This window comes from Myxine glutinosa, chromosome 2 (assembly GCF_964187855.1).
Source record: "Myxine glutinosa chromosome 2, kmMyxGlut1.1, whole genome shotgun sequence".
In the NCBI taxonomy this organism is placed as follows: domain Eukaryota; kingdom Metazoa; phylum Chordata; class Myxini; order Myxiniformes; family Myxinidae; genus Myxine; species Myxine glutinosa.
In genome coordinates, this window is record NC_136262.1 from 2,050,663 (window position 1) to 2,070,519 (window position 19,857).

The window sequence follows — 19,857 nt, forward strand, 5'->3', positions numbered from 1 at the left end:
CTCCTTGGATGTTCTCTATGTTCTCTTGGTCCAATCACTCCTCACCACCGACAACTCAACGCAACCAACGCAACCACTGACCACCACAACGCAACCACTGACGACCAAAACCACACAACTCAGCTCTGCTTCTTGGACCCTCTCTCTTCTCAACGGCTTGGGCTCCCTTTTGTCTGCCGGTCAAAGCTCATCTCTCAAAGCTTGTCTCAGCTTCTCTTTTGGGAGCGTCGCGCTGCGGATTTTAGCTGCGGTCACGCCTGCTCATTCCCTCCTCTCAGCGCCTCTCTTTCTTCTTCCAAGCTCGACTGCTTGGGGAGCGTCGCGCTGTGGGTTATATAGGCCCCGCCCCTCAACCTTTGCGAACCTCCCCGATCGCTCTTCCTCCGCCCTCTCTAGCCAAACCCCTGGCTCATGGTTGGTCGAGTGGGGCTGGCTCACTCCTCCCCTCTATGACGAGGTGGAGACACGCCTTTCTTCTCCGACCCTGCCTCGTGGTCAATGGCGGTTATTGGAGGGGAGGTAATTGCCAAATGACGAAAAGGGGGAATGGAAGTGTTGGGAGTGGGAATGAAGGGAATCTATCTCTTTCACTGGTGCAATGGAGTATTTCAATTAATGGGAGACACAGCCTTACCCTAAAACACAGAATAAGATATAACTATTGAACAGGGGTATTCTATGATTGGCTGTGGTGTGGATGCTTTATGGACTAATTATGGGATGCCCCTTTGACCTTTACACAGCTCCGGAGGCAGGAGGCGCAGAATAACAATAATAATAATAATAAAGCACACAATCAAAAAAATATATACAGTCCTCATATCCGCAACACTGCACCCTCCTCCTCTTAGGCACGTCCCGGGCCTACAACTTTTATTTAGTGTGACACGTAGGTGTAGTTCCCTCTACTTTTAACCTGACCCTGAGTGCGACAGTTTTAAAACATAAATAAATGTGTCCCGCTGCTCCATTGCACCCTGCCTAACAGACTTACGCCCGCAGTTAACCGAATTGCGGAATTGTCTTCAAACTATACACTGACGGTGGGGAGCATTATTTACAATGACGCTATTTTTTATTTACAAAACTAACCCAGGACCTGTAATTGTTCTTTCTGGGGGGGAGACAGTCTGCTCTGCATCAATGCACCATTAAAGCACCCAAAAACGCACCAATACACACCCAAGCACCAATCGGTGCAGTCATCACTGTTCATCAATGTTCAACAATAAAAAAAATAAATCAACAACCCCTAACCCTGCAGGTGATCTCTTGCTCTTCGGCTCCCTCTGCTGGTTATTATTATTTGTTCTTCCAGTTGTTGTCATTCTCTCTCATTTTCATACTGGCGGCCTATTTGCAATAAAGTGTGCCCAACGTGTCCATTTTATTTATTTTATTTATGGCCCACAGGGCCGACTACGTGTGGTTCACCTGTGGGGCATCGGTGCCCTGTAGCCAAGGTCCGCCAGCAAGATTTCCGGCCCTCATGGCCGGTTCCAGCAGAGGGGCCATGCCCCAACCCATGGGGTCCATAAGTGGTGCTCGGCCACAGACATGTGGTCCATAATGTGGTGCATCGATGCAGACAGCTGGTTCTGAGAGTGCCGGGCGCACAATGGCCGACTCACGCACGCTCCCCTCGGCGCCCAATGGCGCACAGGTCATGTGGGAGACAAAAGAGACAATTGAGCGAGGGGTAAGGTCACAAGGGTACACATCAATAAGGCAATGCAAGGCGAAATGCGTACGGAGGGCGAAGTGAGAAAGCTCGTCCCTACCGTACGTCACCCCCCTGTCACCTACACTACCCTTGCCCTTACCCCATATTTACAAAATCTACCCATTTACAAATTCGTCACTACTGTCACGTCTTCCCCATATTTCTCCTATACCAAATTCGTCTCCACAATCCCTCGACTTCAAAATTTGCCATCACCAAATTCATCATCAATCCTCATAAGGAGGAAGAGATGGAACATCAAAGCACAATGTCACACCCACGTCATGATGCGTCTCACAATCCAAACATTTGCATCATAAAAAATAATCAAAACATGGCATGGTGTGGAGTACCTGTCACCTCAGGTGAGTGGATGCAGATGGTGCGAGGAGATCCTTCATCCTAACTATCCTCTAAATGATTTTAACACACTTTACACTACCCGGGGTCTTTCCCTGCCAATCCATTGGCCAACTTACACTATGGGTTCTAAAAACCAATCCCCATTGACCAAACTGTGGTGCTTCTCAATTTGGGGTCTCACTCCCCCGATTCATCTCCCGGTGCCCTCGCACAATTTCTGGGCTGCGACGTGTAGCTCTCCCAGCAGGTCGACCCACCTGCACACCTCCACCACTGCAGTTGCCACCCGAGCTTACCTAGCTCCTCACCCTAACCTAACTAACTGGGGAAAGCCCCTCCTGGCTCTGTCACCCCACTCGGTGCCCTCTGGCACTGGGCTACCCGGGTCCGTCCTCCGGATCCTCGGGCCCCATCCACAACTACCGGCTCCCAGAGCCCACCTGCGGCCTCACCTGGCCGACATCCTCACAGTGGTGGAGTGCCCAAACCAACTACACACACTAACAGGCTACACGCCCAGCCATTTCCACAACACTAATGCACCCATCCACAATACCATTCTGCAACCGCACCACAAATGCCAATCTCCAACCACAATTTACCTATACCCTCTACCTAACACTTACACTACCCGCCCCGGGTACTCGTGAAAGGGGTCCACTCTTCCCCCATCCACACCTTCGCACCATGCACACCACTCCGTAGCACTTACTCCAACTCTCTCCACACCACTCATTCCAATACTCCATATATCCCATACCATTTATTCCACACAACCATTCTCCATACCTGTTGTTGCACACCTGTGCACTCACACCTGGTGCCACCTGCACCCTCCTCCTCTTCCTGGACCATTTGGGTCATCACAATAGTCAATACACATCACCATCACCATCACTCAAACACTGCTCCACACACCTGTTCAGTTGCACACCTGTGCAATCACACCTGTTCAATCCTCAAACACACGGCATCATCTCATCTAACTACTCCCCTCTGAAGCTTGCGCTTCCCAGTCGTCCCTTTAAACTATTGCGCTCCCACGTCATTATCATCCACACTAAACTACCTGCGTCCCCACTACAGGTATCAGTCACTAACTAAACCTTAACGTTACCTAATGTCAATCTCTTCTAGATCCCTACACACAATATCCTAACCCACCCGGGCTAGTTTTCACTGCCATAAACCCCATAAACCTAGTGCTCCTTTGCCCCCCTCGTTGTGAGGGATGGTGGATTTGCCATCCCACCACATCGGGGAGGTCCTATCAATTTCGCTCGTCCAAATCCAACAAATCAAAAATTTGCCATTTATCGCTAATCACCGTACCAATCATCAAATTTTTGCCTTTTTTCTAATTTCGGGGCCAAAACACTATCCTCATCACCCGTCTACTTATTAGATCCTCTCAGTGCGCCAATTCCCTTCTAAAGCTCGGCTTCGTACAGCCGAGCAATGAATACGGGTTGTTTTGTGCCAGCGGCTGGATACGTCCCGCATTCGGGGCAGGGACGGGGGCTTACCCGGGCCGAGATCCCACGCACCACCTCGGCGTGGAGCCATCCAATGTCCCGATCTCGACCTGCCGGCACGTCTCAACAAAAAGTGGTCGCCATGACGACCCTTCCTATCGGGCTGCCCGCTCCGCCTAGTTGAGCACGGACGCGGCCGTTCCAAGCGAGGCCCAGCGTGGATCGCGTACGGCGGTCCTTTCGAACCCGCCGTGGCTCGGATCCCCGCTGGTTCTCGCGGCACGCGAAGCCCGGCACGCACCGAGGGCCCGATTCGGCTAAAAGTCGCTCTAACCGCTAACCCGGTTACCGTCGATGCCTGACCTGCATGCTTACACGCATATGCTACCCCTTTCTTGCTCATACCTCCAGCTGTTCCCATGCTCCTCGTACCTTTCCTTACACACCCCGGTACACTCATTCCGCTCCCAGACTTGGTCACACACCTGACCACCGAACACCTTGGCACACATTCGTCGCTCGCACACCTCACCAACACACCTCTTCGCGCCCCTTCCTCGGTCACCTCTTCTGTGACAATCACAGGTGTGTTCTCACTCGCACACCCAACCACGTGCCTCACTACCAACTCAAGTGTGCATTCCCACACACGCTCTACCATTCCAGGTGTGCATCCTTCCATGCCAGGTGTACATCCTCGCTCACCTGTCACAACCAACTCACGCTCCGTGTCACTCTCACTACTTTCACCTCCACTCTCGGTCGCGCACTCACCCTTACTCTTGACAGCGCACTCTTTCCTCATGCACCTGTCCGTTACACACCTTTCTCGCGCACATTCTTGCGCACACTCTCCCATTACATCCTCTGTAACACTCACCACAGGCGTACACTTTCTCGTTACATCCTCTGTAACACTCACCACAGGTGTACACTCTCGTTACTTCCTCCGTAACACTTACCACACCGCGCTTCCATGTACCCCCTCGCACACGCGCTACGACCGACTCACTCTCGACAGCACACTCACTGGTCGGCGCGCACTTTTTCCTCACACACCCCATGGTCGGACATTCTCGCACACCTCTTTTTTCGCACACCTGACCTGTCACACACTTCACCAACGGCCTCTCACGAACACCCGGGTCTAAATCAACCCCCAAGCCGACTGAAGCTTTCCTCACATCATATACATTGCCGAATATTTCGCCACTCACCTTGGCACCTCGTCTCCGCACCTCTTTTGCCACCTGCAAACTTTTTATTTGGTTAGTGAGCAGCACATCACGATTCGAGCACAGACCTTGTACCAATTCCATTACTTCCTCCTTTATCTCCCTCTTAGTTTCTGTCCGTCCCTTCTTAATTTCACTCACCCCCTCTTCCACCTCCTCTAATTTTTCCTTTACCTCCTTCATCTCCCGGTGCGCCGCCTCTATCTCTTCCTCTAACGCCACCTTAACCGTTTCTATGTGCGTCCTCACCTCTCGGTCCTTCGTCTCCATTACTTCTGTCACCTCCTCCAACTTCTTCGTCAACCCCTCATGTACCATCTGACATTCCTTTTGTGTTGCTATTAATTCGTTTTTAATGTCCTTTTGTGTCGCTTTTAAACCCCCGATGATTGCAGTGTTCTTTTCCACTTGGTCCGCTAGTTCCCTTTGTCCGACTGTCAGCTGTTCTACTCCCTTCGTCAGACCCTCTATTCCCCCCTGTAACCTAGCTGTATTATTTCTCACCTCTTTCTCCATACGCTTCTCACCTCGCTTTACCTCCTCGCGTAGCCCCCGAGACCTCCGCACTCACACCTCGTCATATCCCCTCTTTCATCTCCTCCATCTCTTTTGTAGATGCCACCCTCATCTGTCCCAATTCATCCCTCTGAGCATCCAATTTGGTTTCTACCCCGATTTTTACCTCCTCTATCTGCTCTCCCATTTGTTTAATTTCTCGGGCGGATTGCTCCCCTATCTCCCGCAATTTGCCTTCCATCCTATTTTCTAGCCCCATTAACCCATTTTTCATCCCCTCTATCTGATTCTCCTGGGCAGCCATTCTATTTTCCACCCCCGTTAACCCATTCTTTACCTCTTTTATCCCGTTGTCTAACCCCTCACCGGTACCCCTCGCTTCGTCCCTCATTACCCCCAATTGCTCATTCTGAGCCCTCGCTTCGCCCCTCATTCGCTCACTATCAGCCCTCAATCCCACAATTTGGTTTCCCATTTGTCCCATTTTGGCTTCTAGCCTCTCCATAAGGGCCCCCATTTGTATCATAAAAAGGTCCGAATCCACCGGTGGCGCTGCTACGGTCGCGGGCGCTGTCGCCGTAGCCATGTGCGAGGCGCCATTTTGCGCGCCCGTAACCTCGTGCGCGAGAGCGCCATTTTGCGCGCCTGGAACCCCCTCAACCACCTCCTCCATATACATTTCCCCGAGGTCCTGGGTCGATTCCACCCCGTCTATCTCTCCCACCGACATCCCGTCGCCTTGACCAGCCATGGCGCGATTTCAAAATTCGGGTTTTGCTTTAAAACAACACAAATTTCCAGCAGCTCCAAATTTTGACCAAATTTTTTTTTTAGATGTTTTAAAAAATTTGGTTCGGGCCTCGAATCTCACTCCCTGACACCAATTGTTACGGTACGCGGTTAAGGATGTTATATTTGCCGAGCGGAGGCTCCGCGACCGAACAGTTGTTCCCCGACTAAACCCGATTCACCCAAACGTTTGCCGTATCGCGCCACAGATATTCAATCGGGAAAAGACTAAGACGACGAATGCAAAGAGGAAGAAGAAGACGTACAGAAGAGTAACGGGGTTTATTATTATTTACACACATAAGCAAAAAGAGCAGTCACGGGTATTTACAGCGGACATGAAAACGCAGGTGACACAGTGAAAATTACTAGCTTATACAGACTTAGTTACTACCCAGGACAGCACGAACAAAACAAACTCACGTACGCAAATGGGGAACTTGCAGGCAGGAATGGCTGGAAAGGATGAGCAGGTGGGATCACAGGGCACAGCGAGCAGGTCCACTCCGGGCGGGAAGCGGGGAGCCGGCAGCTCCTTGTAATCCGCTTTACAGCGCACGCCGGCAGGGTCACTCGGCTGGTTGAAACGGGGCTGGACTCATCTGCCGTATCTCTTTGCAACTCGTTCGTAAAAGTTCCTCTGCTTTCTCTTGGACCCTTTCTTTGTCGTGTACCTCTCCACGCAGCTCAGCTCGTATTCCCTTCCTCTCACTTCTCTCCAGCGCGGGACTGACACGCCCTCTCCCCCGTGCTCTGTTTCGTGACCTTGTATGGTAATCCCATGGGCTTGTCTCCTTATTTGGGCATGGCGCCGACGGCACGCCCCTCGTGGCGAGCCACGGGCTTGTTTCCTTATTTGGGCATGGGGCTGAACAGCCCCGCCCTTCGTGGCGCACCCTGGGCTTGCCTCTCCCGGGCGACCCCGCCCCTCCTGTTCAAACAGAGCACGGAGCACATATTCACTATCACAGCGAAATGAGAGGGCGTGCACCCCACGCTTGTGAACTGCTTTACCCACAGATGGAGAGTTTGGCTGGGAAATGGAATTATTGAAGGGGAGCTATTCTTAATTGATTCGGTGCAATGGAGTATTATTTTAATGGAAGACAAGGCCTTACTCTAAAACACATAATAATATATAAGCTACTGAACAAGGGTTTTATCGTGTCCTGCAATGTGGTGTTTATGGAATAACTACCGGGACGCCCTTTTTACCTTTACACAACTCTGGAGGCAGGAGGGGCCATATCCAACCAGTGTTACACAACAATTTACCACTACAATACACACAATCAAAAAAATGCAATCCTCATATCCGCAGCAATATATATATTTATATATATATATATATATATATATATATATATATATATATATATATATATATATATATATATATATATATATATATATATATATATATATATATATATATATATATATATATATATATATATATATGTATATATATATATATATGTATATATATTGTTGCGAATATGGAATTTGGCCTCCATATCCGCTTGTAAATATTCCCCTATTTTCTCCAATACTCCCCAACTTTCCCCAATCCCCCATTCCCTAGTCCCATTGCATGTAAACAACAATCAGTAGAGCCGACCTTCCCCTTATTCCCCCATTAAATGTCGTGCCCAGGTCCACCGCACCACACGTAGACAACTTTCGGACATCTTGCTAGTTATTCTTAGTCTATGTCAGTTAAGGCCTCGTTTCCATTAATTCTGACTCTTCGTTGCACCAGAATGTGATTATATGGCATCAGTAGTGAGTTTAGGACCTTTTCCATACCTCCTTCCATCTTCTTCCCCAACCAACTATGGCTGCAGCAACGGAGGGGATGGGGGCGGCGCGGCGGCGCGGGGGAGGATGCGTCCTCACACCGGCTCGATTAGCGCCATTGACCACGCGCTCCACGGGGTTACCACGGAGGGGCTGGCTGTCAGCTCCTCCTCAAGGGCGGAGCCTGGTAACCCCCCGCACCCAATCAGAAGGGCGGACCGATTCCATCTGGGGCGGCGCTAGCGAGCCGAGGGCGTGTCACTCCCCGCCGGATATACGTGGCGACTGACCGGAAGTGAATGGAGATTCGCCCCCAGCTGGAGAAAGAGGTACCTGCGAGCGCTGAGTCAGATGCGCCCCGCCTGAGAAAGAACGTTGCCTGCGATCGCTGAGAGAGAAAGACCCGCCTGAGAAAGAACGTCCCCTCCGAGCGCTGTGACCTCCCCGCATCTTTGGACCGGACTGTACCCTGCTTTGAGCCAAGAGTGCACCTTGAGCCATCGACTGCCTGCCTTTCCTGCCATCAACCCCCGTGTGAGTCAGCCTTGTCCCGTTTACCTGTCGTCTGTTGGGGTCAATATAAGAGTGTGTCTAAGTGCCTGTCTTCCTGTAATATACCTCTAGCCCCTGTAATCTAACCTTTCCGTACGAATATAATTGAGAATCGAAACATTGGTGTCTGTCATTATAATCCAGCCGGGTGTCTTCTTTTCCTTTATTGATCCAGCGTAGCGCGGCTCCGTCAACGTCGAGTATAATCGGGTAATTTGTGCGGACACGACGGCCATTCCGCTCGGCCCACCTTAACATCAAAGTCGTGTCTGTAACAATTGGTGTCGAGGAGTGAGATTCGGACCCGGGACTAAATTAGTTAGGCCCAAATTTTGGGAGGGAAAATCGAGCCGGAGCGCGTACGGCGCTCGACCGAATCGATCCGGAGCGCGGTCCCGCGGTTACTGCGCTCGACGAAATTATAACAGCAAAATTTGGATTTGTTTTACGAAACTCGAATTTTGCAAGTCGCGCTATGGCGGATCAAGACGGCTGGGGTCCGGTAGGGGAGAGTGAAGCAGGGTCGGTCCAGGACCAAATTGAGACACGTGAGGAGAGCGAAACAGCGAGGGTAGCAAGCACGCAAAATGGCGCCTCGCTGGTCACCGCGCCGGCGACCGTGGCAGCGCCCCCGGTGGATTGGAACTTGTTTTTTATACAAATGAAGGCCCTTATGGCCCAGAATAATGAAGAAATGGCAAACAGAATGGGAAACCGGATGGATGCTCAGGGTGAGCGATTGGGAAACCAAATTGAAGAAATAACGAACCGAATGAGGGCTCGGAGTGAGCGATTGGAGGGCCAACTGGGGGTAATGAGGGACGAAGCGAGGGCTCGGAGTGAGCGATTGGGGGTAATGGGAAACCAGATGGGGGTAATGAGGGACGAAGCGAGGGGTACCGGAGAGGGGTTAGACAACGGGATAAAGGAGGTGAAAAATGGGTTAATGGGGGTAGAAAATAGAATGGCTGCCCAGGAGAATCAGATAGAGGGAGTGAAAAATGGGGTAGAGGGAGAGGAGATTAGAAGAGGTGTGAGTGAGGAGGTCGGAGGAGTGCGCGAGGAGGTGAGGCACTGTGAGGAGCACATGGAGAAGGAGGTGAGAAAGGGGACTGTAAAGTTACAAGGGGGCATAGAGGACCTGACGCAGGAGGTGGAGCAGCTGACGGTGGGACAGACGGAGTTAGTGGAGCAGGTTCAAAGGAACACTGCGGTATTAGGAGGGTTGAAAGCGACACAGAAAGAAGTGGAAGAGGGGGTGAGCGAAATTAAGAAGCGACGGAGAGGGGATAACAAAGAGATAAAAGAGGAGATGAAAGAATTGGTCCAGAGTCTGTGTTTGGATCGTGATGTGCTCATTAACCGGATGAGGGATTCGCAGGTGATGGAGGAGAAGCGAAGAGGAAGAAGACCTGGTGTAAGTGGTGACCAATATGGTCGTGCGTATGATGCGCCAGGTGATTTAATAAGCTTGGGGGTCGAGATAGACCCGGATGTTCGTGAGAGGCCACTGGTGAAGTGTGCGACAGGTCTGGTGTGCGAAAAAGGAGGTGTGCGAGAAAGTCCGACTCTGGGGTGTGTGAGGAAAAAGTGCACGCCAAGGAGTGAGGGTGCTGGCGAGAGTGAGTCGGTCGTAGCGAGTGTGCGAGGGAGCACATGGAAGCGCGGTGTGGTAAGTGTTACAGAGGGTGTGACGGGAGAGTGTGCGCAAGGGTGTGCGCGAGAGAGGTGTGTAACGGACAGGTGCATGAGGAAAGAGTGCGCTGTCAGAAGTAAGGAAGAATGCACACCTGTGGTGAGTGTTACAGAGGGTGTAACGGGAGAGTGTGCGCGAGAAAGGTGTGTGACGGACAGGTGCACGAGGAAAGAGTGCGCTGTCAAGAGTAAGGGTGAGTGCGTTGTCAAGAGTGGTGGTGAGAGTATTGAGAGTGACAAGGAGAGTGAGTTGGTTGTGACAGGTGAGCGAGGATGTACACCTGGGATGGAAGGATGCACACCTGGAATGGTAGAGCGTGAGTGGGAATGCACGCTGGAGTTGGTGGTGAGGCACATGGTTGGGTGTGCGAATGAGGGCACACCTGTGATTGTCACAGAGGTGACCGAGGAGGGGGCGCAAAGCGGTGTATTGGTGAGGTGTGCGAGCAACGAATGTGTGCCAAAGTGTTCGGTGGTCAGGTGTGTGACCAAGGCTGTGAGTGGAATGAGTGTACCTGGGTGTGTAAGGAAAGGTACGAGGAGCATGGGCACGGCTGGATGTGTGAGCAAGGAACGGGCTGCGGGGTGTAAGAATCCAGGTGAAGCATCGACGGTAACCAGGTTAGAGGTTCGGTCGACTTTTAGCCGAAGCGGGCCCTCGGTGCGTGCCGGGCCTCGCTTTGAACGGCCGCGTCCGTGCTCCACTAGGTGGAGCGGGCAGCTGGATAGGAAGGGTCGTCATGGCGACCACGTTTTGTGGAGACGTGCCGGCAGGTCGAGATCGGGACATTGGATGGCTCCACGCCGAGGGGGTGCGTGGGATCTCGGCCCGGGTAAGCCCCCGTCCCTGCCCCGAATGCCGGACGCATCCAGCCGCCGGCACAAAACAACCAGCATCCATTGCTTGGCTTTACGAAGCCGGGCTTTGGACAAGGATTGGCGCACCGAGAGGTATTAGTGAGTAGACTGGGTGATGAGGTTAGTGTTTTGGCCCCAAAATTAGAGAAAAACAAAATTTGATGATTGGCAAGGGATTGGCAGTTGTGATTGGCAGATGATGGGTAGTGATTGGCAAATTTTTGATTTGTTGAAATTTGATGTGCAAAATTGGTAGTGAGAGACCCCCGATGTGGTGGGATGGCATCCCTGCCACCCTTCCCATGGTGGGGGCAAAGGAGCTATAGTTTATGGGGTGTATGGCAGTGAAAACTAGCCCGGGTGGGTTAGGATATTGTGTGTAGGGATCTAGAGAAGATGACCTTAGGTAACGTTAAGGTTAGTTAGTGACTGATACCTGTAGTGGGGACGCAGGTAGATTAGTATGGATGATAATGACGAGGGAGCGCAATAGTTTAAAGGGACGACTGGGAAGCGCAAGTTTCAGAGGGGAGTAGTTAGCAGAGATGATGCCGTGTTTGTGAGAATTGAACAGGTGTGATTGCACAGGTGTGCAACTGGACAGGTGTGTGGAGCAGTGTATGAGTAGTGAGTGTGTGGATCAGCGCGAATGCGCTTGGGGAGAGAAGGGTGCAGGTGGCACCAGGTGTGAGAGCACAGGTGTGCAGGTACAGGTGTGTGGAGAGAGTTGGAGTAAGTGGTACGGAGTGGTGTGCATGGTGCGAAGGTGTGGATGGGGGAAGAGTGGACCCCTTTCACGAGTACCCGGGGCGGGTAGTGTAAGTGTTAGGTAGAGGGTACAGGTAAATTGTGGTTGGATATTGGCATCTGTGGTGCGGTTGCAGAATGGTGTTGTGAATGGGTGCATTAGTGTTGTGGAAATGGCTGGGCGTGTAGCCTGTTAGTGTGTGTAGTTGGTTGGGCACTCCACCACTGTGAGGATGTCGGCCAGGTGAGGCCGCAGGTGGGCTCTGGGAGCCAGTAGTTGTGAGTGGGTGCCTGAGGATCCCGGGTGTGGATCGGGCAGCCCCGTGCCAGAGAGGGCACCGAGTGGGGAGAGTGCCAGAGGGCCTTCCCCAGGTAGTTAGGTTAGGGTAAGGAGCAGGTAAGCTCGGAGGCAACTGCAGTGGTGGAGGTGTGCAGGTGGGTAGACCCACTGGGAGAGGTACACGTCGCAGCCCAGAAATTGTACGAGGGCACCGGGAGATGAATCGGGGGAGTGAGACCCCAAATTGAAAGGCACCACAGTTTGGCCAATGGGAATTGGTTTTTAGAACCCATAGTGTAAGAGGGCCAATGGTTTGGCCGGAGAGAGACCCCGGGTAGTGTAAAGTTGTTAAAGTCATTTAGGAAATAGTTAGGATTGATGAACCTGTCGCACCATACGCAGCCACTTACCTGTGGTGATGATGATGACTCCACACCTGTGTTTTCTTTGTTCTGTGTGCAGAAATGAGAATTGCTGTGTGGATTGGTGAGACGCATCACGACGTGGATGAGACATTGGGGTGATTCCATCTCTCCCTCCCTAGGAGGGACTGATGATGAATTGGTGATAGCAAATTTTGATGTTGAGTTGAAAATGGCAAATTTTGATGAGAGTTGAAAATGGCAAATTTGATTGGTTAGGAGGGAGAGAAGACGAATTTGGTTTATGGGAGGAACGGGGAAGACAGTAGGGATGTTTGTTGATTTGTAAAGTAGATGTTTATGGGTAGTGTTGTGTTTTGTGGATACAGTAAGGGGTAAGGGAGGGGCCATGTAGGTTACCTGGTGGGGGGGGGGCGTACGATAGGAACGTACCTGTCTCACCTGGTTCCCATGTGCCCCCAGTGTGCATCATCTTACATTGCGTGCACTTTTGCGCCCTTACCACCTTACTCACTTGTCTTCTTCTTTTGTCTCCCACCTCCGAGGATCTGGCTTTGGGGTAGAGAGAGAGGAGAGAGAGGTGCTGGCTGCGCAGTTGTGGGCCTGCACTTTCGCTGTTTGCTGCCGGGATCGATACACCATATGGACCGCAATGTTTGTGGCCACCCACAATGGACCGCAGTTCGTTTGCGGCCAAGCACCACCCGGGGATGGACCTATGGGTCAACGTGGCACCTATGCCATACAGGTGAACCACTTTTAGTTAACACCAAGTGCACCACAAGAAGAGCAAGAGACACCTGCAGGGTTAGGGGTTGTCGAATTTATTTTTATTCCAATGAACAATGGTGACTGCACCGGATGGTGCTGACTGTGTGGTGGGGTGGTGCTTTTGATGCTGGGAAAGGGTGCTCTGCACGTTATTAAAGGCCGTCGGCCACAGAGCACTCGTGGGTTGGTGTATCGATGTTGGCAAGCGCGCTCTCTCTATGCATAACATCTGCATGTGTTCCTCCAAAAACAGGTCCTGGATCGTAGTGTAAATAGCAGCGTAGTCGTGTAAATAATGCTCCCTACCGGCTGTATGTTTAGTTTGCGAATTCTTTCCGGATTCGGTTATCCTGTGGGTGTGTTTCTGTGAGGAGAAGGGTGCAACGTCGCAGGGGGACATATTTACTCATTTGTGAACATCTGTAAAACTGTCGCACTCAGGGTAGAGTTAATAGTAGAGGGAACTACATTGCGTGCCACACTAAAGTAGGTAAAAATTTATCGGGTCGGGACGCCCCGAGGGTAGAGAAGGGTGCAATGTTGCGAATATGGAATTTGGCCTCCATATCCGCTTGTAAATATTCCCCTATTTTCTCCAATACTCCCCAACTTTCCCCAATCCCCCATTCCCTAGTCCCATTGCATGTAAACAACAATCAGTAGAGCCGACCTTCCCCTTATTCCCCCATTAAATGTCGTGCCCAGGTCCACCGCACCACACGTAGACAACTTTCGGACATCTTGCTAGTTATTCTTAGTCTATGTCAGTTAAGGCCTCGTTTCCATTAATTCTGACTCTTCGTTGCACCAGAATGTGATTATATGGCATCAGTAGTGAGTTTAGGACCTTTTCCATACCTCCTTCCATCTTCTTCCCCAACCAACTATGGCTGCAGCAACGGAGGGGATGGGGGCGGCGCGGCGGCGCGGGGGAGGATGCGTCCTCACACCGGCTCGATTAGCGCCATTGACCACGCGCTCCACGGGGTTACCACGGAGGGGCTGGCTGTCAGCTCCTCCTCAAGGGCGGAGCCTGGTAACCCCCCGCACCCAATCAGAAGGGCGGACCGATTCCATCTGGGGCGGCGCTAGCGAGCCGAGGGCGTGTCACTCCCCGCCGGATATACGTGGCGACTGACCGGAAGTGAATGGAGATTCGCCCCCAGCTGGAGAAAGAGGTACCTGCGAGCGCTGAGTCAGATGCGCCCCGCCTGAGAAAGAACGTTGCCTGCGATCGCTGAGAGAGAAAGACCCGCCTGAGAAAGAACGTCCCCTCCGAGCGCTGTGACCTCCCCGCATCTTTGGACCGGACTGTACCCTGCTTTGAGCCAAGAGTGCACCTTGAGCCATCGACTGCCTGCCTTTCCTGCCATCAACCCCCGTGTGAGTCAGCCTTGTCCCGTTTACCTGTCGTCTGTTGGGGTCAATACAAGAGTGTGTCTAAGTGCCTGTCTTCCTGTAATATACCTCTAGCCCCTGTAATCTAACCTTTCCGTACGAATATAATTGAGAATCGAAACATTGGTGTCTGTCATTATAATCCAGCCGGGTGTCTTCTTTTCCTTTATTGATCCAGCGTAGCGCGGCTCCGTCAACGTCGAGTATAATCGGGTAATTTGTGCGGACACGACGGCCATTCCGCTCGGCCCACCTTAACATCAAAGTCGTGTCTGTAACAATATATATGTATATATATATATATATATATATATATATATATATATATATATATATATACACACGCACAAATATACATGCATATGTACACACACACACACACACACACACACACACACACACACACACACACACACACACACACACACACACACACACACAGTCATGCCCAAAATATTGGCCCGTTTGCACTTTTTTCAAATAACACAATTTTCTCTAAACATAAGTTGAAATTGACAAAAGTATTTGGTCTCCACAATTCTTTATTTCACTGTTAATATTACAGAACCTTTGTTTTTGATTCAGAACTTAATATATCTGTTTAAATCAGAAAATAAATAGAAATGGCATTGACAAAATTATTGACACCCTAGAGCCGAGACTTAATATTTGGGAGCACAGCATTTGGACAAAATAACTGCAGTAAAGCGCTTCCTAAACCCATGAATGAGCTTCCTCCACCTCTATACTGGAAGTTTGGGCCACTCTTCTTGCCCCACTGATCAAGTTCTCCCAAATGTGAAGAGTCCCTTCGCCCAACTGCTGTTTTCAGATCTCTCCACATGTGTTCAATGGGATTTAGATCTGGACTCATTGCTGGCCACTTCAGAACAGTCCAGCGTTTTCTCTTGAACCGTTCCTGGGTGCTTTTTGAAGTGTGTTTGGGGGTCATTGTCCTGCTGACAGAACCATGACTTTCAACGGAGACCCAGCTTTCTGACACTGGGTTGAACATTGTGCTCCAACATGCCTTGGTAAGCTCCTGATGTAATGATTCCATGCACACATTCAAGGTACGCAGTGCCAGAGGCAGCACAGCAACCCCAAAACATCACTGAACCTCCTCCATGTTTGACTGTAGGGAAGGTGTTCTTTTCTTTGAAGACTTCATTTTGTTTGCTGTAAACATAGATATGATGTGCTTTACCAAAAAGATCTAATTTGGTCTCATCTGTCCACAGGACATTCTCCCAAAAGGATTTTGGCTTGTTCATGTGAGTTTTGGCAGACTCCAGTCGGGCTTTCTTATGTGTCTGTCTCAGCAGTGGGGTCCTCCTGGGTCTCCTACCATAGATCCCCCTTTCATTGAGTTGGTGACGGATGGTGTGAGTTGAAATTGTCGTACCTTGTGTCTGAACATCAGCTTGAATCTGGTTGGCAGTTGATCAAGGTGCTTTCTCCACCATTCAAAAAATCCTTCGCTGCAATCTTCGATCAAGTTTACTCTTGCGGCCACATCCAGGGAGGTTGGCTACAGTGCCATGGGCCTTAAACTTCCTGATAACATTGTATACGGAGGCTACAAGATGGACTTGTAGCTTTGAGATTGTCCATGCCTGGCTACAATATTGTGTCTGACCTCCTCAGATAATTCTCTTGTTTTCTTTCTTTTCTCCGTGCTCATTGCGGTACACACACTAACACAAAACAGCAGAATTGCTCCTTTTCTCTTCTCAATCTGGTTGAATGAGTGATTTTAAAAAATATTTCAATCACCTGCAACTCACCACAGGTAAGTTCAATTCCAAAGTAAAGGAGAATCACCTGCTTGAAATCGAATTATTTCTGACAACTTCTAAAAGGTGCCAATAATAATGTCAGGGTCATTTTACGATTTCTGTGTGGAATAAGCTAAGATTTAGTAAATTTTTTTCAGCTTTTTTTTGTTTGTTCCACTGCAACCCCAATAAATAAATATGTGGATATGAAAAGATTTTTTAATTTGAACAATTTTCTGGAAGAAATAGAGCATTATTTGAAAAACGTGCAAGGGTGCAAATGTTTTTGGGCTCGACCGTTTGTTGTATGGCCCACGTACCCCGGTCTTTCCATTGCTTTGTTACTATCTGTGCATTCACTGCCCTGATGATTGTTGTTGCCAGGGGTTTCTACACATACGTACTGTGCATTTTGGGGTGATTTCTACACATACGATTGCATCATTTTGAAGGTCGCATATTAACAATGTAGCAGGATAATGATGTCACTTACGAACCAATTGTCTCGTTTTTATTGCATAAAAGAGTGAAACCTGTAACTTCTAGTCTGAAAATATAACCTCACAACACCTCACTATGATGTTTTTTTTAAATATGAAGCCACCTTCAAGGAACGGTTCTTCCAATCTACAGAATGAAACTATTGTGTGCTTTGTTTTGAATTTCTTTCTCTGCTGATGAAGAACACCACAAATCTTGTATCGGTTTTTAAAAAAATTCTGGTTTAATTTCCTTGTTCCCTGCTCCTTACAGAGTGATGAACGAGCTTGTTGGCATCTTTGTTGGCCATTTGTATTTCTTCTTGATGTTCAAGTATCCACAGGACTTCAATGGTCGTTGTTTTCTATCAACACCCAGTTTCCTGTGAGTGTTTCACCTTCCTATTGTGTGCTGAATACCTGCTTCATTTACTCAAAAATATATTTATGAAAGGACTTTATCTTTGTATCACGTATTAATTAGCCGATCAAATGCACAGCGGGAGATGGGGTTTTGCAATTGTGTGTGTGTGTGTGTGTGTGTGTGTTTGTTTGTGTGTGTGCACGTGTGTTTGTTTGTGTGTGTGCGCGTGCGTTGTGTGTGTGCATTATATGTGTGTGTGTGTTTGTGTGCGCATGCGTGTGTGTGTGTGCGTGCGTGTGAGCGCATGTGAGCGTGTGCTCAGGCCTGTCTGAGCAGTAACATTTTTTGCATTTGAGCTTTTGTCATAAAATTTGAGAATGTCTTTATTATGAGAATATGGAGAAGGCAAATCAATAACTTGGTCAAAAGGTCAACTTCACATAAAATCTTCATTTTTCATCCAGTTGACCTGAAATTTAAAGAATATGCATTTTGGGTCATTGAATTGGTACACCAATAAAACGCTAGAAGCAGATTGTTTTGAGGTCAAAGGTCAAGTTCACAAAGTTGTCAATTTCCATCTGATTGACTTGAAAGTTGAGCAGGTTTTGCATATTGGGTCACTGAAGCCGATGCTTTTGAGGTCAAAAGGTCAAGGTCACCTAAAGTCGTCAGTTTTGTACTTGGCTAAATAATTTTGTAAAATAACTAAATAATTAATATATAGAACAATATAAAAAGTTTTGTCTCAAAACGTTGTGTTGTCGACGGATTCGGATGAAACTTGGTGGACATGTTGGGTGTGTGACGAGGACGAATCGTTTCAATTTTGGTTCAGGTCCAAATCCATATCCGGCCTATCAGTGGGATCCAAAATGTAAACTGTTCAGTCTGGCGGAGGTATGCCCTCTACCGAGTGCCGTTCGGTTTTGCCAAGTGTTGCTCTGAGTGATTTTTCATTTTATATTTTTTTACCTGCCTGTCATGTTTAACATATTGTTATGAATTTGGTAATGCAACATCTAGAGCTAGGTAGATCTGAATAGGTAGGTATTCGGCTGTCGTGACAGGGACTCTACATGTAATAAGTTATTGATGTTCAGGCGGTTGTCGGGGTAAGATGTATGAGTGTGGATCTACCTGGAGATTCGAGTGTTAAATAGTGAGGGATTAAAGGTAACGCCCCTGTGAGTCTCACCTAGTAATCAAACCTTTGTCCTTTATGGCACTGCAAACCACATAAACATTAGTTAGGTCCTTAGCGCAACATTAAATAATCCCCCTTTCCCTGACAAGGACTTCGTAATAAATTGACAGGAAACCAGGTCAAAAACACCACCACAATTGGCCGCCACCGTGTACACCTCCAAAGGCCTACAAACCTGGCCGGCACGTGTTATGCCAGGACCGCAGGGTCGCGTAACGGGGGAGATGTCAGGAGTCGCGGGAGGCTTTGATTGGCTGAGGAGTGCGCAATGTGACGTCATCGGCCACCAATATAGGCGACGGTCGGACGCCATTTCAGGAGTTGAGTTGAGTTCGTGGCAGGCACTGGCAGACGCAGGCAGGCACCAGAGAGTTGAGCGGTGGTGGAGAGTTGGAGAGGACACGCCATTCCAGTCGCAGTTCGAGTGCAGTTCGGGTTGTAGGGAGTCGCAGGAGACACACGAGAGCACACCCAGTTGGCACTGAGCAGTTCGTTGGCACTTGGCTGCCAGCACTCCCGCGTCGAGTCGAGTGGAGTTCAAAGGAGTCCTTCCTGTCCCTGGTCAAGTGGAGCCGCTGGCCTGCGTCGGACGCGTGGTGCTTGGAGCGAGGGGCCTCGTGGTGTGCGATCGGGCCGGAAGGAGCGGTGCTGGACACCAACAATACAAGACGACAAAGACAGATAAGCCCGATCTCCGCGTATATTTTGAACGACGGGACGTGTTATTTTCGTGATTAATCTCCCTCGTTTGTGTTTGCTGTCAGTCGTGTGGGGACGTCCCGATTTAGGTTTATTAGAGTTATTAGATTTACCGGCGGGCTTTTTCACTGGCTTTACTTTTCCTAATAAACCCTTATATTACTTTTTGTACATAATATCTGAACGCAGTTTTCCTGGGTGTTTGATTTTAATAGATAAGGCTGCGGAGCTTCGCTGCGTCTGCCCTTCCGCGCGTTTGTGTTGAACTTGAATCCGCCATTGAGTTTTCGCCTCGGGAGTTAAAGTCTCGCAATTTGGTCATCCGTAACTGTGGTGTTAATCACAGTTGCGTAACAAGTGGTGTCAGGAGTGGGATTCGAATCCGTCGGACAAATTTTTTTGTCCGCGGCGAGACATCGACACGGTCGGGCGTACATTGCGTCCGACGTTCGAACGCAAAATTTGGATAGGCGAGGCGGAGAAATTTAATAATCAATTGGGCATACGGAGCGCGATATCGCGTCTTCGTCAAATTTAAATTGTGTTTTTGGAATTGAAATAAATACGCGCGCGGGGAACGACCTTCCGAAAAGCGGATGTCGGAGGTCGACGAAATGGAGGTGCGTAGCGAGGCCTCCGTCAGCGTCGGGAGTGAGCCGGAAATGGGGGATATGAAGGATAGCGTTGGAACTTTCCCCGCCGCTGGGACGGCCCCGATAGATCTCCAGACCATAGTAAATTTAAT

The 19,857-nt window shown here is 49.6% G+C and overlaps 1 protein-coding gene across 2 annotated transcripts in view; it reads left to right on the forward strand.

Moving 5' to 3' along the window:
* DERL1 (derlin 1) overlaps positions 1 to 19,857 on the forward strand; it is a 210,061-nt gene that overhangs the window by 96,440 nt on the left and 93,764 nt on the right. The window contains exon 8 of one of the 2 annotated variants that reach the window (XM_068108845.2): positions 17,117 to 17,227. In XM_068108845.2, the coding sequence (XP_067964946.1) occupies positions 17,117 to 17,227 (111 nt within the window). Of the gene's footprint in view, positions 1 to 17,116; positions 17,250 to 19,857 lie in introns of both variants that reach the window. The other variant, XM_078772903.1, reaches the window with a different exon arrangement.